General features: G+C 36.1%; 3 protein-coding genes across 3 annotated transcripts; 1 reads left to right on the top strand and 2 right to left on the bottom strand.

Moving 5' to 3' along the window:
* The first annotated feature begins 262 nt into the window (after positions 1-262).
* On the top strand, positions 263-11,838 carry tha1 (threonine aldolase 1). Its single transcript, XM_073828397.1, has 4 exons — positions 263-1,254; positions 2,307-2,444; positions 5,121-5,313; positions 9,186-11,838. The coding sequence occupies exons 2-4, from the start codon at positions 2,346-2,348 to the stop codon at positions 9,491-9,493; spliced, it is 600 nt and encodes a 199-aa protein (XP_073684498.1). The 5' UTR covers positions 263-1,254; positions 2,307-2,345; the 3' UTR covers positions 9,494-11,838.
* A 2,734-nt stretch (positions 11,839-14,572) lies between these two features.
* tmem235b (transmembrane protein 235b) lies at positions 14,573-21,978 on the bottom strand. Its single transcript, XM_073828398.1, has 4 exons — positions 21,574-21,978; positions 20,953-21,006; positions 20,635-20,772; positions 14,573-14,818 (listed from the first exon to the last, which is right to left on the bottom strand). Exons 1-4 carry the CDS (start codon positions 21,743-21,745, stop codon positions 14,583-14,585), a joined length of 600 nt encoding a protein of 199 aa, XP_073684499.1. The 5' UTR covers positions 21,746-21,978; the 3' UTR covers positions 14,573-14,582.
* Positions 21,979-22,341: 363 nt separating this feature from the next.
* Positions 22,342-24,780, bottom strand: birc5a (baculoviral IAP repeat containing 5a). The gene is made up of 4 exons (XM_073828962.1): positions 24,596-24,780; positions 24,389-24,498; positions 24,111-24,228; positions 22,342-22,739 (listed from the first exon to the last, which is right to left on the bottom strand). The coding sequence occupies exons 1-4, from the start codon at positions 24,701-24,703 to the stop codon at positions 22,647-22,649; spliced, it is 429 nt and encodes a 142-aa protein (XP_073685063.1). The 5' UTR covers positions 24,704-24,780; the 3' UTR covers positions 22,342-22,646.
* Between the last annotated feature and the right edge of the window lie 684 nt (positions 24,781-25,464).

The raw sequence follows: 25,464 nt of genomic DNA, 5'->3' as shown, positions 1-25,464 counted from the left end.
CAGACAAAGAACTAACCACACGTGACCTTTCCAATGTGATTACGTAACGTGTGAAGTCAAAGACGTGCATCACAGAGCTAGTGCAAGATGAGCATTTGTGGTTAAAAAGTTTATACAGTGGTGTGAAAAAGTGTTGGCCCCCTTAATGATTTTTTTTTTTTGCATGTTTGTCACACTTTAATATTTCAGATCATCAAACAAATTTAGATATTAATCAAGGATAAAACATGTAAACACAACATGCAGGTTTTAAATGAAGGGTTTTTTAATGAAGGGGGAAAAAAAATCCAAACCCACATGGCCCCACATCTAAAGAACTACAGGCCTCTCTTGCCTCAGTTAAGGTCATTGTGCATGACTCCACCATAAGAAAGAGACTGGGCAAAAATGGCCTGCATGGCAGAGTTCCAAGACGAAAACCGCTGCTGAGCAAAAAGAACATAAATGCTCTTCTCAGTTTTGCCAGAACATATCTTGATGATCCCCAAGACTTTTGGGAAAATACTCTGTGGACTGACGAGACAAAAGTTTAACTTTTTGGAAGGTGTGTGTTCCACTACATCTGGCGTAAAAGTAACACAGCATTTCAGAAAAAGAACATCATACCAGCAGTAAAATATGGTGGTGGTAGTGTGATGGTCTGGGGCCGTTTTGCTGCTTCTGGACCTGAAGACTTGCTGTGATAAATGGAACCATGAATTCTGCTGTCTACCAAAAAATCCTGAAGCACAATGTCCGGCCATCTGTTCGTGACCTCAAGCTGAAGTGAACTTGGGTTCTGCAGCAGGACAATGATCCAAAACACACCAGCAAATCCTGGAATGTTTTCCTCAAAAACCGTAATTTCGTTTCGACTGAAGAAAGAAAAACATGAACATCTTGGATGACAGGGGTAAGTAAATTATCTGAGAATTTTAATTCAGGAGTGAACTAATCCTTTAATTTCTTCTAAAAAGCATTTATGTTTCAGAAGTCTACATGTGTCCATAAAACGAAGAAGAAACACCTATATACACACCACATTATATATAGGCTGAAATATAAGCATGCTCTTGTTCTTGTTCATAGCTTGCAGGCGTCCATTCTGCAGCAGTCACTACCCTTGGCGACGGCACCTTTGACCTAGACCAGCTGGTCTCCAAGATCCGTCACGGTTACCCTGACCCACACTACCCACGCTCCCGCCTGGTTTGTGTGGAAAACACGCACAACATTCAGGGAGGCCGTGTCCTCCCACTCTCCTTCCTGCAGGAGGTTAGATATTGGTTAAACATTGGTTCATTAAATGTGTAAGTGCGAGAAAATATGCCAAGGCAGCCAGACACCTGAGGCTAAACTCTGAAACAATGGGACACAGGCCCTCCATTTACACTGCCTGGTGATGTTCATTTAGTAAATGAGTGATTAAACAAAGACTGCAGCACTAGTAGTTTTCACCCACTGCCTCAGATTTGACAAAACAGCTAAATGTTATACTTTTACACTAGATATAATTATTGCTATTTTTACGAGTCAGCGCAGGAGACTATAGTTCATTTATGTAAGTGAGGATAGCAAAATAAAGTAAACAGTGACATATTATACCCAATGAATTTGTTGCACAATGAAAACGGTTGCTGCAAGATCTAGTGAGAATCATTCAAATTCTGCTCAGAATTCTCTGTTACAAACAGCGTTGACTTACGTCAGAAAACAAGAAGTATTAGTGGTAGAAATAATAAAACATTATTCATTTCAGGGTTTGTACAACCTTTAAGGGAGAAATTCAAGCACCTTTTTAATGACTTTCCAACATTTAACATAACTATTTCCATCACTTTAAAGCTCTAAAATGATCTAATGTTATTTTTAATGGAATGACCAAAATATACTTTGCGGTAAACAAAGGAAAATTAGTTTTGCCGGGAAACATGACTAAACATGCCTAAAACGGTTTGCAAAGTAACATAGCACTATTTTATTTCAGAAAGTATTTTTTCTACTTATTTTATTGAACATTTGAATTGGCAGACTAGCATATCATCCCAGCCCTAATAGCAATATGAATCACAATACTTGTAGAATTGAAAAAAAAAAAAAAAAACACACATTGCAATTATTGTATCGGCACCCAAGAATCGTGATACTATTGAATCGGGAGGTAGGTGTATCATCCCATTCCTGCTATTTTCTAAAGTATAGTGAATAAACTGTGATAATGTGAGAAATTTTGAAGGTCTTAATTAAATTTTGGTTTGACTGTGTTAAAATTAAAAAAAATGTAGAAGGCTTGGACATGCATAACTATATGTTTCTCTCACTCAAAGCTTCGCTCTGTGGCTGATAAGTTTGGTTTGGCTGTGCATATGGATGGAGCAAGGGTGATGAACGCAGTGGTTGCTCTGGGCATCCAACCCAATGTTATACTGCAGCACTGCGACTCTGTCAGTGTGTGTCTGTCTAAGGTAAGCACTTAGTTTCTCATAGGGTCCACATTATGACAATACATTTTCTGTTATTCTAGCATGGCTATTTTTTATATATGAAGCTCAGATACAGTAGCTGTTCTAATCCTTTTAAATCTGCTACATATGACTTTGTACAATTCAGTATGTCTGATATAAAGTTAATCAAATATTAATAGAGCAAATGTTAATTCAACATGTTGATTTAGAACAATTACTTTAGTTCACCCAAAAATGAAAATTCTGTCATTAATTACTCACACTCATGTCGTTCTAAACCTGTTCATCTTCGAAACACAAACTATGATATTTTTGGTGAAATCCGAGAGCTTTCTGACCCTGTATAGACCGCAATGCAACTGAAACATTCAAGGCCCAGAAAGGTAGTAAGGACATCATTAAAATAGTCCTTGTGACATCAGTGGTTCAATCTTAGTTTTATGAAGTTGTGGTATTTTTGTCATTATTTTTGTTTACTTTGCATACAAAAGGTATTCTCATAGCTTAATAAAATTACGGTTGAAGCACTATTTTAATGATGTCCTTACTATCTTTCTGGGCCTTGAACATGTCAGTTGCATTGCTGTCTATGCAGGGTCAGAAAGCTCTCATATTTCATTAAAAAAATAAAAAATCTTAATTTCCAAAGATTTCCACAAAAATATAAAGCAGCACAACATTTTTTTTTAAATTGATAAGAAATGTTTCTTGAGCTGGGATCACAAGGATCGTGTGACACTGAAGATGGGAGTAAAAGCTGCTAAAATTCAGCTTTGCCACCACAGAAATAAAAAGAAAGTTTTAAGAAAGACATTTTATATTAGAATAGAAAACCGTTATATTAAATATTACTAATAATAGGTATTTTCGAAAGCAAAATCTTACTGACCCCAAATTATATTTGTTGCTCTGTTTTAAAATTTTAGGAATGACTAGACTTTATTTCTGCACGATGTAGGTTTTTTATTGTGGTTGCCAGCAGGCCAATAAAATCTTTATGTTAGACAAAGGAGAACATAATTTGAAAACTGAAATTGCATAGAAAATGCAGCAAAACATTCACCTTGAACAGTAGTGCGGTTCAATAAAAAAAAAAGTACTTATTATAAACCAGCAGTAGATTTCACGCTTTACAAAGAGCTTCCAAGCCAAGTTATTTCAGTCATTTTGGACAAAACAACTCGAGGCAGTGAGAAACAGAACATATAGGGTTTTCCAAGAGAAATCAGTTTAAGTGAGAGGCATTGAAAATGACCTTGTTAAAGTCAGTGCTCGTATGCTTTATAACCTGCACCCTGAAGGTGTCTCACACATCCAGTCTTATTTTATTCATATGAAAGTGTGATGGTACTTCCCTCTGATAACACACCTGTAATCATACCATATCATCTAGGATTTAAAATGTCCTCCTCATTACTCCCAGCAGAATGAACTCAACATCGCAACTGGGCTCATCACATACACGCAATGTCGATTGAAGAGACCCCGAAGTAAACCTAATCAATCTCAGCTCTCCACAAAATCCTTGGAGTAGATGTCAACAAGCGTATTTGCATTTTAATTACGGAACTTGTTTGCATCTAGCTGGAAATAGGCTACTCTCCCTCACCGAACTTTCCTCTTTCCCTCTCGCCGAAAGACATTAAATGTAATTGACGCTTATAGACAAAGACCGCAGATATGAATATCAAATCACTTCTTCCTGTCCTGACTACAGACGTTCAGGGAAAAAAGCAACCATCTGTATTCCAGGTGTCCTTTTTTAAATGAGTGCATGTTCATATGCTCATGTGTTATAACAGCTGTTTGATTATACTTGATGCATTTATACTTGAGTGATTTGTAAGTTACTGTTTATGTTGTGCAATGTACGTCATACTTTATTCATATGCAAATATGACCACATGACCAGCCAAATGTTACTTATTGGACTTAGTGGACTTCAGGGCAATGTTTTTTTTTTTTTTTTTTTTTTTTTTTTTTTACTAAAACTAAAATTAAAATTAAATAAAAATAGTTTTCATAAAAATTAAGCTTAAAAAAGGAAAATATGCTATCAGTCAAAAGTTTTTGAACATTAAGAATTCTCTTCTGCTCACCAAGCCTGCATTTATTTAATCCAAAATATGGCTAAATCAGTAACATTGCGAAATTTAACTATTTAAAATAACTGCTTTCTATTTGAATATATTTTAAAATGTGATTTATTTCTGTGATCAAAGCTAAATTATGAGCATCATTACTCCGGTCTTCAGTGTCACGCGATCCTTCAGAAATCATTCTAATATGCTGATTTGCTGTTCAAGAAACATTTTTCAAAATCACGGGAATAAATTACATTTAAAAGTATATTAAAATAGAAAACAGTCATTTTATTTAGCAAAAATATTTAAAAATTTCACTGCTTTTGTTGTACTTTGGATCCAATAAATGCAGGCTTGGTGAGCAGAAGAAACTTCTGTAAAAAAGATGTTCTGTATAAAAGCCCCCTAGCATATTAAGTGCATTACGGTCAATGTTGAGTAAACATGCATTTAATCAACTTAATGCAGTAATTATATCTGAACTGTACTGTCTGAATGTTTTCTTTTATAGATTCTGTTGTTTTCCCTCTAAGCCTGTTGATTAAATTTCATGTGAAGCGCTGGAAATCTGATCTGATTTGGTCTTTGGCAGGGACTCGGGGCACCTGTGGGCACCATGCTAGGTGGGTCAAAAGATTTCATACAGAGAGCGGTACGTGCCCGCAAGGCACTTGGCGGTGGAATGCGCCAATCAGGTGTCTTGGCAGCAGCAGGAAAGATTGCCCTGTCAGACATGATTGGCAGACTGGAGGAGGACCACAGGAATGCCAGAAGCTTTGCTCAAGGTGACAGAACCCTGTAGATTTGCTTCAACCCTCAGCACGAAACTGCACAAGCACTGTAGGCGTAATGCTTTAGTTAGCCTATGCTTTTAGTAAACCATGATTATAAAAGAATTAAAGGAATACATTAAGCATATGAAATACTCGTTTTCACAGTAGCAGGAATTAGTTCATTAGCACTACCGCTTTGTTAGTCATCTAATTATACTTATTCACATTTGTCCATAATGCTTAGTAAACTGAAGTAGTACGACTAAACATAGTTTCTTAAGTCCCCCTGCAGTCAGTAATTTTTACCTTGAGGGAGACCTATTATGCCCCTTTTTTACAATATGTTATATAAGTCTCAGGTATTCCCAGAATGTGTCTGTGACGTTTCAGTTCAAAATACCCCACAGATCATTTATTATATAATTTTGAAAATGCCCATTTTGAGCAAAGCAGAAACACGCTGTTTTCATGCATGCCTCTTTAGATGCAAAGGAGCTGCTGCTCCCTGCCCCCTCTTCCAAAATAGGGCTGTGCCTTTACAGCTCGTACCTTGGATACTCTGCAAACATCTGTTTGGTTTTGATTATTATGTCTGTTGCACTGAAATCATGCTTTTTAAACCATATTAGTTTAAAATTCTAAGGGGTACACATTAGAAGTGCACACAGAAAGCGGCTGTCACACGCCATGTGAGCACTAAACTAAGTTCTCTTTCATGCCTTATTGTGCTTAAACTGCCAAATACACACAAGTTGATAGTAAAACACATATGAGTTACAAAAATTTGGTTATATCTGTGAAGGTAAACAGCTGGGAAAGAAATTGCTTCTTTATATTAGATCTGAAAATGGCGGCACCATGGGTGAAAACGTGCAGATTAAGGGGTGGAAATAATATAATAAGATCACCTTACTATGTCACGGGGGATCGAAATCTGAGCAGCTTTTTTTTTTAAATGCTTTCAGAAAAAGGCTTACCAAAACAAAGTTACTGGGTTGTCCTTTGCCATGTTTTCTAGGTTAATAGATGCATCAAGGACCCGATTATAGCACTTAAACACAGAAAAAGTCTGATTTTCATGATATGTCACCTTTAAAACAAGTTTGATCATCAAAATGAAATTTTAAAGTTTTTTTCTCATGAAGACAATTTCTAAATGCTTTACTATGGGTACACTCTTACCTCATTTATTATACACTCTACCATAAGTCTGTGGTACCACTGCAGTTTTAAGAAGTTAATGCTCAGCAATGGTGTTGACTGATGAAACTGCACATGTAAACAATGTAACAAACTTGATTTTCACCACAGGGGGTCTTTAAGAAATCAAAAACTAAATTAAAGCATAAAAAGAAAAAAAAACATGTCAATTAGAACTGAAGCTCTTAAAATAAATTACTTCAAAGGAAGAGTTCACTCAAAAATTGACCTCATTATTTAGTTACCCTCATGCTCTTAGAAACCCATTTAAAGGGATAGTTCACCCAAAAATGAAAATTTGATGTTTATCTGCTTACCCCAATGCATCCAAGATGTAGGTGACTTTGTTTCCTCAGAAAAACACAAACAAAGATTTTTAACGAAAACCGGTGCAGTCTGCCAGCCTTATCATGGACGTGGATGGGCACCAAACTTTTAAAAGTAAACAAAAACATGCACAGACAAATCCAAATTACACCCTGCGGCTCGTGACGATACATTGATGTCTTAAGACACGAAACGATCGGTTTTTGCGAGAAACTGAAGAGTATTTATATCATTTTTTACCTTTGATACACAGCCACGTCCATCTGTCATGAGCACGAGTTTGGCATCAGTCACGTCACATGTGCACGTGCTTCTGGCGTAACACGCTGTTTTCATGCATGCCTCTTTAAATGCAAAGGAGCTGCATCAGTTGTTACAAAACTTTTGGTTATATCTGTGAAGGTAAACAGCTTAACGTCCATGATAAGGCTGGCAGACTGCACCGGTTTTCATTAAAAATCTTCGTTTGGGTTTTTCTGAGGAAACAAAGTCACCTACATCTTGGATGCATTGGGGGTAAGCAGATAAACATCAAATTTTCATTTTTGGGTGAACTATCCCTTTAACATTCTTCATCCCAGGGGTGACAAAAGGTGATTTTCCTCTTTTCAATTTCAGACAGAGGCTTTCAAGCTTCAAAGGGCCAAAAAGGTCATTTTAATGATTCTGTTGACAAATCGGACAGATTGAATTCAATGACTCAGTGAATGCAGCAGTTTGGACTTGGAATTGTATTGAACTGAAATGATGTAAGTGAATTATGACTTAAATGATGGTTTGTTCTTCACACAAGCAATTGTATGACTCCAGAAGAATTGGAATTAGAGGATGGATATCCGAGCCGAGCCCGACGGTACCCGACGGAACCCGACGGGTCGGGCCGGGTTCGGACAGATATTTAGAAAGGATGCTCGGGTTCGGGTCGGGCTCGGTCACCTCAGCGCGATAGTGCGCCCGTGTTATAACGGCACTTTTTGCCCAGTGTGCACTGACGCTCTCATCTGTTGACATTTCCGAACGCTTTTTTTACAGTTGCTTAATAAAAGCGGGCTTTCCACACAAAAAAAGTGCATGTGTCATTAGTATGAGTGAAAAAAGAGATTTTAACTGTGTCGGGCTGGGATCGGGCTCGGACATAAATATCTGAATGCTTGTCGGGCTCGGGTCGGGTTCGGTTACTGCTCTGTCGGACTCGGGCCGGGCTCGGACAGAAAAATGCGGCCCGATCCGCACTCTAATTGGAATTTAGTGCTGTTGCATCCTTTTTGAAGCTTGAAAGTTTCAGTCCCCATTCAGTGCATTGAAACAAGCTATTTAAAAAGTAGCCTGTGGTCACACTTGTAGTTCAGTTCATTTGGTCTGGGCCAAAAAGCAAAATGATAAATTTGGTCCTTGTCTGCTTAGCGTTCACACTGGCATTTTTTACAGCGAACCTAAAGATATTGAACCTAAATGCATAGTGATACATTCACAACCTGATTCGTCAGGTTGAATTACAAATATTTCGTGATAGAACTGCCCAAACACTCCAAACGGTCCGGGTCCACTTGTTTTGTGCACACCAGGGTTCAAATGACAGCGTTCTCACTTGCTCAAATTAACTGCACTAACAGAGCAATTGCACCCGAGTTAATTTTAATCAAACCAATACATGACAAATGTAAACACACCCTTAAAGGAGTAGTTCACTTTCAGAACAAACATATACAGATAATGTACTCACCCCCTTTTTATCCAAGATGTTCATGTCTTTCTTTCTTCAGTCATAAGGAAATTGTTTTTTGAGAAAAACATTTCAGGATTTCTCTCCATATAATGGACTTCTATGGTGCCCCCAAGTTTGAACTTCCAAAATGCAGCTTCAAAGGGCTCTAAACGATCACAGCCGAGGAAAGAAGGGTCTTATCTAGCAAAACAATCAGTTTTTTTTTTATATTACAATTTATATCCTTTTTAACCTCAAATGCTCATCTTGTCTAGCTCTGTGTGTACTCTGTGTAGAGATTAAAAAGTATATAAATTGTAAATGTTTTTAGAAAATAACTGATTGTTTCACTAGATAAGACCATTCTTGCTCGGCTGGGATCATTCAGAGCCCTGAGAACCTGCATTTTGGAAGTTTGACCTTGAGGGACCATATAAGTGTATTATATGGAGAGAAATCCTGAAATATTTTTCTCAAAAAACATCTTTTTTTTTTTTTTACAACTGAAGAAAGAAAGACATGAACATCTTGGATGACAAGGGGGCGAGTACATTATCTGTATATTTTTGTTCTGAAAGTGAACAATTCCTTTAAACACCCAAAGTTCTTTTTCAAGATTCCAATGGAATCTCTTTTGCCTTTTCTCTTGTAGGATTGTTACAGTGTGACCCTCCTCTGTACCAAGTGGATCTGGCCACTGTGGAAACCAACATTTTGAGGTTCCGTCTGCGGGACACCCAGATGAGCCCGGCGGACTTCTGCGAGCGGATGGCAGGCATAGATGAAGAAGAGGTGAAGGCTCTGGGCCAGGGGGTCCAGGTTCTGATGTTCCCCCATGTCGGGGGCACAGTCAGGGCTGTGTGGCATCTGGGCATCAGTGAGGCAGACACTCAGCTGGCCGTACTAAAGGCTCAGTTTGTAGCCCAACAGCATAAGCTCAAGTCTATCAGGGCAGCATAAAAAGAGCCCTTGAACAATCAGAGGTGTCTTTACACCAGTCTTTTGGTCCCAGTGACCATTTTAAAACTGCAAAATGAAGCATAATAATATTCACTACTTTGCACTCCAGTTGGACAGCCAAGACTCACCCACTTAATTCAGTGGTGAGAGGTATAGTACACCCACTTGGTGTGTATATACTGTACACACACACACACACACACACACACACACACACACACACACACACACTTAATGGTTTCTCACAATGAGCCATTGTGACTGACATTTAAATCTTGTTTAAACACTTACTTTAAGCAGCAGAAGCAGTTTGAGGCCTTTTAAAAAGATGCATTATGGCATTGTGATTTTTATTGTTTTTATCATTGAGCGTTATATAAGTGTTCCCTATAAGGATAAGATGTAGTCTTTTAGAGAAAGATTGTCATGACGACAAAGCAGAGATTTACTGTGGTAGACATGGGAAGGGGCTCAGGTCCATTGTCTAGTCTTGGCTGATATCGCAGTTAACATTATTGCTATAGCATGCACAAGGATTGAATTGGCTGGATCTACATCATTTTTTAAATTACATATCCTTAAACTGGTTTTGGCATGTTAATGTATTCTGTTGCTTATTTGCTGTTTCCAATAGCATTTGAACTTTACAGTTAAGACATTGTAAACAGTGTCATCATGTCTGACAAGCCAAAACCTTGTTTTGCCTTCCAAAAATTACATAACAGTATGCATAAGTGTGGGTGATTCTCACAAAACCTGTCAGGAAAATGTCCAGGTTTTATGTCATTTTAAAATGAAAAGGAATAAATATACTTTTTTATAACAGTTAAAGGAGAAGTTCACTTCCAGAATGCAAATTTCATGATAATTTTCCCACCCATGTCATCCAAGTTGTTCATGTCTTTCTTCAATTGCAAATTTTTTTTTTTTTTTTTTTTTGAGTTAAAAAAAATTCCAGGATTTTTTCTCCATATAGTGGACTTTAATGGGGATCAACAGGTTTATGGTCCAAATTGCAGTTTCAGTGCAGCTTCAAAGGGCTCTACACAATCCCAGCTGAGGAATAAGGGTCTTATCTAGCGAAAAAGGTAGGATAGAGCAAAAAACTCATTTTCTCCTCCAACTTCAAAATTGTCCAACATCATTGTTTTACATTTTTTCTTTATAAAAGGCGTTTTACTTTCTTTGCACATTTGCTTTGTAAACACTCGGTCAGTATGTGAGGTTGAGCTAGTACAACACAAGCATTTGTGGTTAAAAAGTATATAAATTTTTATTTCTCTTAGAAAATTACAGATCATTTCACTCGATGAGACCCTTTTTCCTCAGCTGGGATCATGTAGAGCCCCTTTGAAGCTGCAATGAAACTGCAATTTAGACCTTCAACCTGTTGGCCACCATTGAAGTTTTCAAAAATCTTCATTTCTTTTTGACTGAAGAAAGACAGACATGAACATCTTGGATGAAATGTAAAATTGTCCTGAAAAAAAATATCACAATGCGAAATACTGTATGCTAATAAATGAGGGCTTAATTCTGAGGTGAAATGTGGACATTATTTGAGAGTTTTGTGAGTTTGGCCTGTTTGCATTAATTTCTATTTTCCGACAGAGGCATTTTAGGCTTTTTGGAGTGTGAAGTCCATTATAATGTGAACATGAAATCACACTGCATTATGAAAAATAAGAGAGATTAAATATAAAAACTTTTAACTGCTAATAATCTCACTGAGATTGATTAATAGTTATATTTAATGAAGGAAAACGTACGCTGCATGATGTAATATTTTATATGCGCACTGATAGACTGCATATATGGGTGAAACATCTCATGATGGAAAAATACTGCCATGTGCCATTATGGAGCAAAGCCACAAGGCCAGCCCAAAGGAACATTAATTTCAGCCTTGTGTGGTCTGCTAATACTCTGATGGGGCCGGGTACACTTGATGGGGTGGACTAATCAGCTACTTACGGAGGAGGCCACAAAAACAGATTGGCTCCAACCGAAATTCAAAATTATTTAGTCAGGGCTTGAGTGCCATTACTGGACTCAATGTTTTCATCTAAAAGATGTCAAAAATAGGGACGGCAACAAAGCGCAATTTATTGTTTGTGACTAATTCAACAAAAAAAAAAAAAAAAAAAAAATGTACATCTGTTTGGGATGCAGCTTTTGGAAATCTATGCTTTTAGACTGTCCTGGTCTTTAAATGTAATGGCGGTAATTTACACAAATAACAATAATAGAGTGTTTTCACAATACGTCATCAATCGGCTATGTTGGCAGCACTGAATGTAAACAATGCCACTGAACTGAATAAAACTTGCATTTTTTGTTGATTATTTTTTGCTGAAAATGATCAATTATTGTAATGTTTTGGCCTGTACTAATGCTGGAGTACTATAGACTGCCTAAAGTTACAACAAAGCAAGTAGAAATGTGCAAAAAACTATTGGCCAAACTGAACCAGGAGTTTCAGGGAAAGAATCTTGACAACATTCATGTTTGTTCTTAATATTTCCAATCAGGTAGGTGAAATATTAGGCTAAGATCTTAATTAATACTGCTTGTACGTATCTTTACCACCCATTAACTTAAGTTTGTCAAACTATTGTTCCCTTTTCTGCTTACTAAGTCCTTCTCTATATGATTTAGCAGCTTTCACACTATTTTATCTGTGGTCTAGACCGCAGAACAGCGTTTTCAGTAGTACATTAACCGTTCAATCCATGCTGTTGTTTACATCAGAGTATCATCAGTATTGCTCTGCATCCAGGTAACTCACCAAATCGTGACATAAGTGCACACTCTCTTATAAGGCAAATTAACAATAATCAGTTTCAGTTTGGAAAGCAGCATCAAGAGTGATCAAAAAAATGCAGTCTTATCTCTCACTTGTTCAATTTTCTTTTCACACCAGAAAATTAAGTTGAATGATTCTGATTTCTTGACTCTGCCAGAGCTTGTCACCCTCTGAAAGTGTTAAAGCAGACCCCTGATGTCTATGGCTATTGTTATCCTGCATAGAAAAAAATTAAACCCACCAGAGTGATCATTTAAGACATTCTTTATGATTCAGAATTTCAGCCAAGTGTGCCAAAAGCACCTTTTGAGTCATTACTGTGAGTCACATTTCTTCTTCAATTGTTGATCTTTTAAAGCTGTGTTTCAATGTATAATCAGAATGTGAGTATACTAAGAATTAGAAATATTATAGTTGTCTCTTTTTATTAATCTGTAAGTCATGTTTGCCCAAATATGTTATTCCTTATACATTGTGTAAAACAAAAGTCACATACAAAAACATACAGACAATTCTATTAAGCTTTAATCTTGATGAATATCTAAAAGCATTATGGTTCTCACTGTGGAAAAATTAAAATAAGGTCAACACAAGAGATTCAAATGAAGTAATAATATCCCCAAAAGTTGTAACAACAACTAGACATGACAAACAACAACAGCTACTAATCAAGTTAAAGTGCAAAGCACTCAAACATAAATTTAAATGAGAAGATTGTATTAAAAGCAAAACATTGTTTACTAAAACAGTATTTATAAAAACAACAACAAGCATTTGCATTCAGCTTCTCAGGGACTGGGAGATGTCTCTATATTGGCATTGCAAATTAAATCTGCTTGTTCGGGTTTAATGGATACAAATGTGAGAAGACAAATAACTATGATTAGATATGATTCATCTAAGTGCATATTTTCAAAAAGGGACAGCCTGACTCTTGAAAAGATCAAAGTTAAAAAAAAAAAAATCAAAGCACACAATCATGAAATGTGAAGGTTCAGAAGCCCGAGTATAAAGCATCAAAGAAGATAACAAATATAAAGCAGTTAAATAGCAGAATTTTTTTCAGAAAAGCCTTTTCATAAACTACACATACTTAATGAACAATGGATGGCTTTACAAATAATATACAGTTACGTCACGCTTTCTGTTACATGCTCCATTCATAATGTAAAATCAAGGATAATAACAGCAAGAGGAAAAAAGCGAAACATGAATACTAGAAAGCAGAAGCCCATATAAAAGATAATACATTACAGAGGTGCAAACGGGAAATTTACTAGCAATTACAGTAGCAATTATTAACAAAAGATATGAAAATGAGCCTTTCTTTAGGCTATAAAATGTAATAGAGCTCAGAGAAAGAAACAGAATGACCACTAACAGAAAAAATAATTGAATGAAATTTACATAACAGTTCTGATATTTATATCTAATATTATATATTACAAAGGGCAATTTGGGTGACCAACTCTACACTATAGTCAAAATAAATGTTTCTCATGATAATAAGCATTTGAAATTAGCTTTGAAGACAAAACATGTATTTTTACACCACTTTTTTTATTTCAGTATACTTCCATTTGTGTTATTTTATGCACTGTTTTATCTCATAAAGCTCTAAGTTGCCATTTGTACAGTTTAAAGGTCAGGCTCCCAGTCTCATCCGCGTGCAGCTATTTTTAGCTGTATAAAACAGCTTGTTTTGCTGCTTGATATTGCAAATTGGTGTACCTTACACTCTTAAAAATAAAGGTGCTTAAAAGATTATTTACAGCAATGCTATAGAAAAACCATTTTTGGTTCCACAAAGCACCATTCAGTCAAAGGTTCTTTAAAGAACCTTCTCTTTCTTACCTTTTTATAATCTGAAGAACCTTCTTTCGCCACAAAGAACCTTTTGTGAAATAGAATGGTTCTTTATGGAACCATTTAGACAAAATGGTCTTTTATGGCATCGCAAAGCACCTTTATTTTTAATAGTGTACCATATTATTTTAATGTAGTTTATTAATTATGAACACACTGGTTTGTAGCACAAACAGTTTACTCTTTCTTGCTATTTCCTTATAACGGCTAGTGAACCGGAAGTCTCACCCATAGGCTTACTTTCTTGAAGAAAAAGGTGGATAGTTTTGATGACTTTACCGTATTCTAAAATGTGGAAAACAATCACTACTGTCATTTTTGCTAACAGTGTAAGACAGAGAGAAGACCTTACCTTGACAAATACTGACTACCTTGTCTGAAATGGACATGTATATGTTTCAAGGTGGTGGTGAGTGTCTATATGGGAGCGACAGTCTCTTCGTACTGGGTTAAAGGCACCAGCTTGACAGCCAGCAGTAGCAGAAGACCAGTTATCACCTCCAGAAGAAAAGAGACCCAAGCCATGCCCATAGACCAGCCGAATGATGTGTGCACTTGAGCCATTTGCTCACGGCCCATTCGCCTTTCAGTTTCTTCCAGAGCCTTCTGAGAGTACCTGATGTACAGACTCACCCCAGAGAGAGTGAGAAGACCTGAGAAAACACATGCACAAGCACGCATGAATGCACACACACAAATAAAACCAATTAAGCATCATTTAGACACAGCGTGTTGTTCTATCAGAGGTTACAAGACATTCTTCACTTTGTGGTGCACTGTAGATAGATGCATTTAAAAAGACAGTTACATATTCAGATGTGGGATAAAAATGGCAAGCTGTTTTAATTCAGCAGATCTAACTTGTCCTTAAAAATATAGTTGCTTTTATTATGCTTGGCAGTTTCCTTTAATCAATGACTAGTTGATAGAAAATTGGATGTGTGTGGGCTGTTGTGGTTTTAATGTCTTCAGTGTCATATTCATATCTTTATATTCAGCCATGAACACTAAAGCCTATTTTCTTTGCATAAAGACTCTGATGTGCTAGTATTTTGTAACTATAACACGTTTCTGCGGAATATTTTGCTTGAAAAACATTCATGTGCTATATTGCTTTAAAATGGTTTGATATTTTGCTGTTGCAATGCAATTACATTCATATATTTTAAGTGCAGCTCAACAGATTTAAAGAAATTTGGCACTATGTCACTTGCTCACCAATGGATCCTTTGTAGTGAATGCTTGCCATCAGAATGGGAGTGCAAACAGCTGATTAAAACATCACAATAATTAATCAATTATTATTGAAATCATTTGTATATGCATGGATCAAGCCCTGTTTACAAGTGAAAAGACTGGATTTTGATGTGAGAAACAACAGGGATTGGACTTTTTCACTGTAGAAAGTGTTATTAAAGATTATATAAAATAAAAAAAGCCTTAAAGGTTGTATCAGCGATTTCAAGCCTAAAACATAAAGTGTCAAATTCAGCTGACCTTTCTTCACGATCCGCTCGCTGCCTGCCCCATAAATCGACTGTAAAAAAGAAAGAAAAAAAAACGCGTCTCTCTGGTCAGCCTAGGGTCCGAGAAATGCCAAAAAAACAATCGGTGTTTTCAACTATTCCACAGAAAAACAAATAGTGTTCCAACCAATCACTGTCAGGGGTTTGGTGTTGGGGACTTTCGCTCCGCCTCCCTCACATCCCTGCACCAGTAGGAAAGTCCACAACACCAACCCCCTGACGGTGATTGGTTGGAACACCGTTTGTTTTTCTGTGGAAAGGTTGGTAGCACCGATTGTTTTTTTTGGCATATCTCGGACCCTAGGCTGACCAGAGAGACGCGTTTTTTTTACAGTCGATTTATGGGGCAGGCAGCGAGCGGATTGTGAAGAAAGGTAAGATGAATTTGACACTTTATGTTTCAGGCTTGAAATCGCTGATACAACCTTTAATGATGGATTTGTTTATTACAAACATGCAGCTTTTTACTTCACAAAACATTGATTCTGACGGCACCCATTCACTGCAGAGGATCCATTGGTGAGCAAGTGATGTAATGCCATTCCAATGAAGAAACAAACTTTTCTACATCCTTAATGGCCTGTGGGTGATTACACTTTTAGAGATTTTTTCACTTCCAGAATAAAAAACCTCCAACTTGTTGGGAACCATAGTCCACTGTATGGTGAAAAATCATGGAATGTTTTCAGTTCCTTTTGCAGCTGAAAGACGGGAACATCTTGGATGACATGGGGGTAAGTATATTATCAGGACATTTTTATTCTAGAAGTGAACTAATCCTTTAAGCAAATTTGAGAGAGACATGAATCTCTAAATACTTTTTGTAAAACAACTTTGCTTTGCTTTACTGATTCAGGTCTTTAACAGTAAGCATCTGCTTAAATTCTTAAATGCCTGTAACATTTTTTTGCAATTGTGCTAAATTGTCTGGATCCAGTTATCTTATTTCCACTCATATTTTACTAATAAAGCTGCTAACATAATGCTTGCCTTATCCAAGTGATTTATTTTAATAAACCCATATTTTAAGCCACCAAAATACTCATGCTTTTCTGTAATCAACCAGAACTGAAAACATTCTTCCAGATGCACAGAGCTTGTCACCCTAAACACTAAGCGCAGAGAGCCATAAACACACATGACTAGTTTACGGCATCCGCTCTGCGAAATTAAAAGAAGCATCAGCATCAGCGATGTATACAGGGATGAAGTCAAACTAGCTTCCTGTGGCACCCTGTGGTGCCTGATGATTCAGAGACATGAGCCATTATTACCAAATCTTCATTAAAACAGAATGTGCTGATGTGGATAAACAGCAGCAGAAATCACATCTAATTAAACACTGACAAAATGAGAATGGATTTCAACATCAGCCATAATATGCACATAAAATTAAGAGCCAATAAACAGAGTGTAACACAGTTTCTAATTAGCACGGCCAAGAGTCTAGACAGGAACAAACTGACTCGTTTCTGATCTTACATTTGCTGGATCATTGAAAGCAAACTGTTTGTACTATCAAGTATTTTTATACAGCGCTGTGTACATGTCAAAAATCACAGACAGATGAATGGACACACTGATATTATTAAAGAAACAGTTCATCTAAAAATTAACATTTGCTGGAAATTTATTTGCTGGAGTTTCTTCATTGAAACAGATTTGGAGAAATTTAGTATTACTTCACTTGCTCTCCAATGGAGTGAATTGGTGCCATCAGTCCAAACTGCTGATAAAAGCATCACAAAATACCATAAGACTCCATTTAATTAATGTCCTCTGAAGTGAAAAGCTGCATTTCTAATAAACAAATCCATAATGAAGATGTTTTTCATTTTAATCTGTCGCTTCTAGCCAAAAACAGAGTCCATAATCCATAAACATCCATACCTTGTTGTCCTCTCGCATCAAAATCCACCCAGATATTTGTTTAGAGCTGTTTTGGGCTTATTTTTAAACTTATGAATGGTGCTTAGTCTGTGCATATTTCTCTCTTGATCTAACTCTCATTCTGATGGCACCCATTTGCTGCAGTGGATTCACTGTTAAGAATGTGATATTATCTAAATTTTGTCAAATCTGTTCTGATGAAGAAACAAACTCATCTAGATCTGGGATGGCCTAAAAGTTTATATATTTTTAGCAAGTTTTCTTTTTTGGGTTAGCTGTTGCTTTAAAAGCATCATCTAATAAGATAAAGAAGTTGAACATTAACATACTACAGTCCACATGGAATTCTCTCATATAAAAATATTCCTTCAAAACTGCATTCATATTTTACTATACATTGTTGTCTGTGATCCAAAAATAGAGGACATGCCAAAAAATAAAGACAATGTATGTAAGCAACATGGCGGACGTCAAAATGTGACCCTCTCATTTACATTCCAAGCCTTACTGTGTTAAACACTTGCCATGCGCTCCTTATTACCACAGCGATAAATGCTGAGGTTCATTGGCTTGCTGTTTCAAGGAAACCTTTATTCAAGTCATATGTCTTCAGGCTACATAGTGAGAGGACACTCTTGGATACCGGCTTTGAGATGTTGTTTGGTGTCAGAGTAAAGAGCAAGCCAGCTATGTCTCAACATAGTGTGTATTTCTGAAGATCAAAGCAAAATTCTCTTGCCTGTGATACTTAAGTTGCTTTGGGATTTCTGGCAGGGGTCTCAGGAAATGAGCTCTGGTTGTACTCAGCGTGGATTATTCTCCTATTTTATTTTATTTTGCTCGTGCATGCGTTCATCGAAGAACAAAAGCAATAAAATCACATTTAAATGAGAGGCTGATGAATTACTAAGGGGTTGGATTATTTCTTACATCAATCTACCCAGATATTTTTTGGTTTCACCTTTCCCTTTCACCTTAAGATTAGCCATTTCAATCACAGAAATAGCTGGGGGGACGTTCTCTATTATCCTATCAATTTCAGGAGAGGAAAACGATGAACCGCAATAACTTCAGTCCCATAAGCCTCTGACATTACAATTATTCTAGGTGAGTAATGCCTTCATCCTTTCATTTTCTGAATCTCATTCAAAGAACAGCAGAGCCAACTTTTTGACTTTTTTGTTTACCTGTGTTTGTACCCCACAAATTCAGTTGCCTGAGATTAGGAAAACGCTATTTAAGTTTTGTTCTATTTAACAAAATTTACTTACAGTAGTCAACGACGGCTTCTCTTTAGGTTCATCAGGTAGCTAATTGTCTGTCAGCGCTTCACGTCGCGCTAATGACTCTCAGGCTAAGGACTTGTGAATATTAATCACGTTGTCGGAGTTTGCTAAACGCCATAGGCTAAAATTAAAAAACACGGCTGGTGAAAGGTGAGCACTAGCCAATGGGATTACAGTTTGTGCGTTAGTCCCGCCCACTGCCAAAACTAAGCAGGCAGAGGCTTGTACTATTCGCTCTTTGTTGAAAGCGAACGGCTGCAGTTATTTCCCTCGTACTATATGCTAATTATTGTAATAATTATTTATTAAAATGAGCTGTATGAGCATGGTCAATTTTATCTCCATTTCTTCATTTCGTTTTACTACAGAGAATTTAATTTACCACATTTATCTTCACATAAGAGTGGGCGTGATCATTTGTAAATTTTATGGGTGTGGCCAAAGACTAGAATACCCAAGAAGACGTTTTTCCTGAACACGGAAGTAAGTCCGACTCTTAACTGAAAGAATGCTTTGCATTTCCGGTCTGCATTGTTTCTAGTCAAATTAGGGTATATTCCGAGCTAATAAACTAATGTTAAACCTATTATTAAATTGATTAGTAAAGTCAGCGCGTCACTGCAGCTGCAGTTAGAATTCCCGGTTGCTATAGAAACAATAGGCGCTCTAAGACCTGCGCTCAGTACTGCACATGCGCACTGGCTCATTTAGCCGGAAAAATAAGCGTTTTTTAACGCTATTGGAGCACAAGAAACCATATTTATGAGGCAGTTCTTGTTGGATTTCTTTGGAGATTTAAAATATGAAATTTAATCGTAAGCTTGGTGGACAGTTTTGGAAAATTTGATGTTTCCCCATTCAAATCCATTCAGCCATTTTCCAGTTCTGGCGATATCACTTTTAGCATAGCTTAGCATAGATCATTGATTCCTATTAGACCAATATAGCATCGTGTTCAAAAATGACCAACGAGTTTTGATATTTGTCCTATTTAAAACTTCACTCTTTTGTAGTTATATCGTGTACTAATACCGGCAGCGCCTGAAATTAGTTCCCAGCTAGGTTAGCATTTGCACATGTGCTGCGTGATATTACTGCGCTTGCTTCAGCCATGTTACGGCAGCAAACTTCCTTGACTATTACGCCGGAATAGAAGTGTAGTTCCTAATATTATCAGCCTAGAAAATCGCAGCTTTACATTTTCCGCCGGTATTACACAATATATAACTACAGAAGAGTCAAGTTTTAAATAGGACAAATATCGAAACTCGTTGGTCATTTTTGAACACAATGCTATTGGTCTAATAGGATTCAATGATCTATGCTAAGCTATGCTAAAAGTGATATCGCCAGAACAGGAGAACGGCTGAATGGATTTCAAAACGGTAAAACTCAACTTATTACTTGGGGGGAGTTGGAGAATGAGCCTATTTCCAAAAAAAGTGGGGTGTTCCTTTAAACGAAAAAGGTGGATAGCCATTAGTGGTGGCGAAAAATAAATACTCCAGTAGGTGGCGACATGTGAATGTATATATTTATTTAATTAGGGTTTTATTTACGTGAAACACCTCTATGCATGCTATTTTAACAGAACAATAATTTTCAAAAAGTAGTGGAAACAAGCCTGGCTTTGACAAAATGTAGTTATGCAATTCAGAAGTTGTGTTTTCTCCTGACAAATTTTATTTTTGCAGGCAACATATAAACTGGTACCTTTGATTTTATATCAGTAGAGGTTTACTAGACTATACCACAAGCCATACTTACTGCACAGAAGGAAATATGAAGCAGATCCGATCAGGAGTGTTCGACTTCTGGCTAGTGAACTGACGAGACCACAGATACCTCCAAACACCAGCATCACCAGACTCAAGGGCAGCAAGATGACAATTATGCTATGCATGACTGAATGAAGTAAATCATAGCTGTTAAGTCACACATAAATGGCTTATAAAACCACCAATTAACATCTTGTCTATACTAATATACAAAACTATGGCACAATATTTCATGATGCAGCACAATAAGCAGTTTCAAGAGGGAGTTGAGGTTGATGTGTTTATAAAAAGGGTTTACAAGACTCACTTTCCATCTGCCTTTCTGATTCTGAATATCCAGTCTCTTCATGACTTTGGACATCTACAGCCACAAAAACACAAAGCAAATCACCTAGTGTAAATTATGACTAACTACTAGCTTGAACCTTTCAAATAAAATATTTTTTTTTTGTTTCTTAATATAGCTTGCTTAACAGCGTTTTCAAACACCATTTCAGTGACCACAGTCGTTATATAATTCTACATAGCGCTAAATTGCTTGGAATTGCGCTGAATTAACAGAATTCGATTTTGCGTGAGGAGGTAACCATAGCAACAGCAGAAATATAAAAACTAGCTAATGTTTTGTTTAAGAAGTGTTTCAGTAAAGACAATTTGTGTTGCACAAGAAGACGAACCTTCAATGCGCCAGGAAAGTTATAGGGATTAAGATTTAAATAGTAAATTTTAAACAAAATAACGGGATACATACCGGTGAAAAAACATATGTTTTTTTTATTCTTACACAACTATGACAGAAAAAGTCCTGGAAATCCATTGGTCAAATGAACAGTACGCATTAGTTAAAGCTCAAAATATTACCAATAATCAGACTATGATCAGAGGCAACTCACGGATAAAGACATGAGAATAAAAATGAGCATCATACCATCTGTAACTCCCCAAAGTCCAGAGTTAGTGCGCGCCGGGTCGGTGTGGTTTGTGCGCTTGTCCTCGATAATGTACCAGTAATCGGTTCCAATGGCGAGCGCTAAAGAGCTGAAACTGAGAACATCCGTTAAACCCCCGGCGACGACCACGAAACCGAATGTAATTTTCATATCGGTCAGAATGCGTTTCCAAATCAGGACAACCCAAAAACTAGGCTGAAAACCATACCATTTGGCTGCGCGACGCGATCAGATAGCGAACTGAAGGGTCCCAGGAGCTCATGGAATAAATCACACTTACTGCCCAACAGCTGGAATAAGTGATGCTGATAGTCCATCCAAGATGCCGACAACATAAGATGACGTGAAAGGTGTTATTACAAGAAAAGTTGTGTGGTTGGGTTGCTTGGACATTTATTCCTCACCGGTGTGTGCAGTCCGTGTCCAACTAACACTGAGGGCAAGATTACGCATGACTGGTACAGAGGAAACATGACGTACAGTGCATAACCAACACCCTTCATGACATTATCCAACCATTCATCTATCTTTTTTGTAATTAAAAAAGATATCTATGAAACATATAACGAATACATACGAGTATGTATTTGTAAACAAGTCTTTTCCACACTAAGAATTTTTTTCACTTATGAGAGCAATTTAGACAATGTAATCTTTTAGAGCTGAGCTAATTATCGCATTAATTTACTTTTGTCTGATATTTCCAGGTTTTCCCATTCCCAAGAAGATTCTTGTTACAGGTACAAGCCATTTTTTATTTCAGTTTTTTATACTGAACAGACAAACAAACAAAAGATTTAAAGAACAAGACATGAGAATGAAAAATGTCACTAAAAACATTTTACAGAGGCCAGGGGAGTCTTTTAAGCTCATTTTAAAATAAATACTGTAAAAGAAGAAAGAATGCGTATCAATTTCAACAAGTGGCATGACAAATTTCATCACAGGTGACATTTAAAAAAAGAACATACAGCGTTCCATGACGTACAAAAGAAAGAAAGGAAGAAATTGAGGTCCACCAAAAAAAATCTGACCACAGCAAAATAAAACCTCACTCTTCTCCCATCGCAGTCTGGATGATCTTGGTTCTCTTGATCTTTACTGCCTCTTCAAATTTATCAATCGCCTGGGTACACGATTTTTTCTGAAAGATTACAAAACATGTCACTTCATTTGTAAAATGTGAAAAATACAAAATTAAGTAAAATTACTAATATTCAAGTATGGAAACTTGGAAGATGCACTTCTCTTGCAAAAACTTTTGAGACTCCAAATGTATTTTGTCAACAGTTTGTCAACAACTAGGTTACTTATTCATTTACTATAGAACATATATTAAGTATAATAAATTAAATGTCCCGTATAAGAGGTACGTTTATAGAAAAAAATCATAGAATATACAAAATACCAAATAAAAAAACTTTTGAAATATTTTTAATATTTAAAATAACTTTTTTTATTTGAAGATATTTTAAAATGTAATTTAGTAGTTATTCCTGTGATTTCAAAGCTGAATTTTTAGCATAATTACTCCAGTCATTAGAAATCATTCTAATATTCTGCTTTCTAATAATTACATTTATTACTATTATTATTATGTGGAAAACAACTGAGAATTTTTTCAGGTTTTTTTTTGATGTGTAGAAAGTTCAGAACAGCATTTATCTGATAATGTCTTTATCATCACTTTTGATCAATTTAAAGCATCCTTGTTAAATAAAAATATTAATTTCTATTATTTATTATCAAAAAATGACTCCAAGCTTTCGAGTAGTATAGTGTAAGATGTTACAAAAGCTTTTTATTTTAGATAAATTCTGATATTTGGATCTTTCTATTCAAAGAATCCTGAAACTTAATTTTAAAATTAAATTAATATTTAAATATTGACAATAATAATAATAATAATAATAATAATAATAATAAATGTTTCTTGAACAGCAAATCAGCATATTAAAATAAATTCTGAAGGATCATGTGACACTGAAGACTGGAGTAATAATGCTGACAATTAAGCTTTACAGTAATAAATTATATTTTAAAATATATTCAAATAGAAAACAGTTTTGTTGAATTGTAAAAATAGTTCACAATATTAACAATTTGGCTATATTTTGGATCAAATCAATGCAGGCTGCAATTAAATGAACTGTAGTAAGATGGATAATACATTAATTTGCAACAATTAACTTGTATCAATTGATGACCCTGATACAGGCTTATTTTAGTTTCACTGACATACTATTAGATTAAGTAAATTTCAGGTAACAAAACATTTTATGATTTTAGCTTATAAAACTGCATTGACAACAATAAACTAATTTAAGCTGAATAACAACATTGTTATTTTCTATAGAGCTGCTTTACAGCTGAAATTGGAATTGTTTTTATAATTGGTGAATTTAAGAAGAATAACCTCTATGTTTCTGTTTATTAAGGCGAAGCTGCTTTGAAACTGTATGTACTGTAAGTTCTGTATAAATAAATGTGATCTTGTCAGTGAGCTCATTCTTACAATGATAAACTTCTGTCTCTCTTTTTGAAGTTTCAGAAACTCCTCCACAGTCAGACTCTCCACAGTCTTCTTCAGCAAGATAAAATCACAGGTAGAAGAATGTGTTTTATGCTCTTTCCTGATAATACAAGACAACCACAGCACATCAGAACAAAATGCGTAATAACAAGAGAAGTGATGACATTTAATAAATCAAATAAAACTCTTATTGCATTACAAGGAGAAAGCCTCTTTCAGCTCTATAATGCAACAGTATAGTTCAACAGACATAGACTCACTCAGGATCATCCTCAGGTTCCCATCCTTCCAGTTCTTTCAGGCAAAAGAAACACTGCGCTATATCTGGACTATTCTCCGACGGGGTGTGAATAAATCCAGCTTTGGCCATCTATAGAACAAAAGTAACCATGTATAAAACGGAAAAACACTGCATTTTAGGCTTTTCAGCACCTATAAAAACATTTTGGCGATCAGTGTTTACTCACGTTTTCTGGAGTGCAAATGCAGCCCTCGTCAAACGGCCAACCAACGAATGTTTTAAGTCTGTTCTCATAAAAGTACATTTTAGTCTGGTCGTCACTACTAAGATTCATTTTCTTGAATATGGAGAGAAAGGTTAAAATAATAAGAAAGAAAACCGCGACACTCGACTGCCTTGCTTGCTGCTGTGTTTTCTTCCGGTTAAAGTTTAAAATTTAGAGCGCAAGTTTTGATTGGCTAAAGGGTGTCGCTTACACGCATGCGCAGATCGAGAACGTCTCACAACTGCACGTTTACATTAGCATTATTATATGCAACTTTATAATTAATTTAAGAATAATAATAAAACAACTTTCATTTTATGGAACACATAATTGTCTCTCTATCTCTCTTTTTGCACAGAGATTGCACTGTGGTTTATTAGTGCTCTTTGCTGAATTGGCCAATGTTTTTGTGTCTAGCTCATAAGTGTTACACGTTTGTAATTAAATGTGTTTAGTAACTGTTCACAATTGAACAAGCTACAGATGAGGTCAAAAGTTTACATACACCTTGCAGAATCTGCAAAATGTTAATTATTTTACCAAAATAAGAGGGATCGTACAAAATGCATGTTATTTTTTTATTTTGTATTGACCTGAATTAGATATTTCACATAAAAGACTTTTACACATAGTCCATAAATGAAAATAATAGCTGAATTTATAAAAATGACCCTGTTCAAAAGTTTATACACGCTTGATTTTTTTCTAATACTGTGTTACCTGAATGATCAACATCTGTGTTTTTTCAGCATTTTAGTGTATTTGAACCATTTCCAACAATGATTGTATGATTTTGAGATCCATTTTTCACACTGAGGACAACTGAGGGA

The sequence above is a fragment of the Garra rufa genome, chromosome 22 (genome assembly GCF_049309525.1).
Source record: "Garra rufa chromosome 22, GarRuf1.0, whole genome shotgun sequence".
Lineage (NCBI taxonomy): Eukaryota > Metazoa > Chordata > Actinopteri > Cypriniformes > Cyprinidae > Garra > Garra rufa.
The sequence above is the reverse complement of the archived record's forward strand: the minus strand, read 5'-3'. Positions and strand labels throughout refer to the sequence as shown.

What these genes read in the sequence shown, in the direction of transcription:
- tmem235b (XM_073828398.1), bottom strand. Translation starts at nt 21,745, where the DNA reads ATGAAAATTACATTCGGTTTCGTGGTCGTCGCCGGGGGTTTAACGGAT. An exon ending in ATCAGAAAGGCAGATGGAAA is followed by an intron (nt 20,773 to 20,952) that starts GTGAGTCTTGTA and finishes TACTTCATTCAG; the next exon opens with TCATGCATAGCATAATTGTC. An exon ending in TTCATATTTCCTTCTGTGCA is followed by an intron (nt 14,819 to 20,634) that starts GTAAGTATGGCT and finishes GTGTTTTCTCAG; the next exon opens with GTCTTCTCACTCTCTCTGGG.
- tha1 (XM_073828397.1), top strand. Translation starts at nt 2,346, where the DNA reads ATGGATGGAGCAAGGGTGATGAACGCAGTGGTTGCTCTGGGCATCCAA. An exon ending in TCAGTGTGTGTCTGTCTAAG is followed by an intron (nt 2,445 to 5,120) that starts GTAAGCACTTAG and finishes GGTCTTTGGCAG; the next exon opens with GGACTCGGGGCACCTGTGGG. An exon ending in TGCCAGAAGCTTTGCTCAAG is followed by an intron (nt 5,314 to 9,185) that starts GTGACAGAACCC and finishes TTTCTCTTGTAG; the next exon opens with GATTGTTACAGTGTGACCCT.
- birc5a (XM_073828962.1), bottom strand. Translation starts at nt 24,703, where the DNA reads ATGAATCTTAGTAGTGACGACCAGACTAAAATGTACTTTTATGAGAAC. An exon ending in GCATTTGCACTCCAGAAAAC is followed by an intron (nt 24,499 to 24,595) that starts GTGAGTAAACAC and finishes TTTGTTCTATAG; the next exon opens with ATGGCCAAAGCTGGATTTAT. An exon ending in GAACCTGAGGATGATCCTGA is followed by an intron (nt 24,229 to 24,388) that starts GTGAGTCTATGT and finishes TTGTATTATCAG; the next exon opens with GAAAGAGCATAAAACACATT.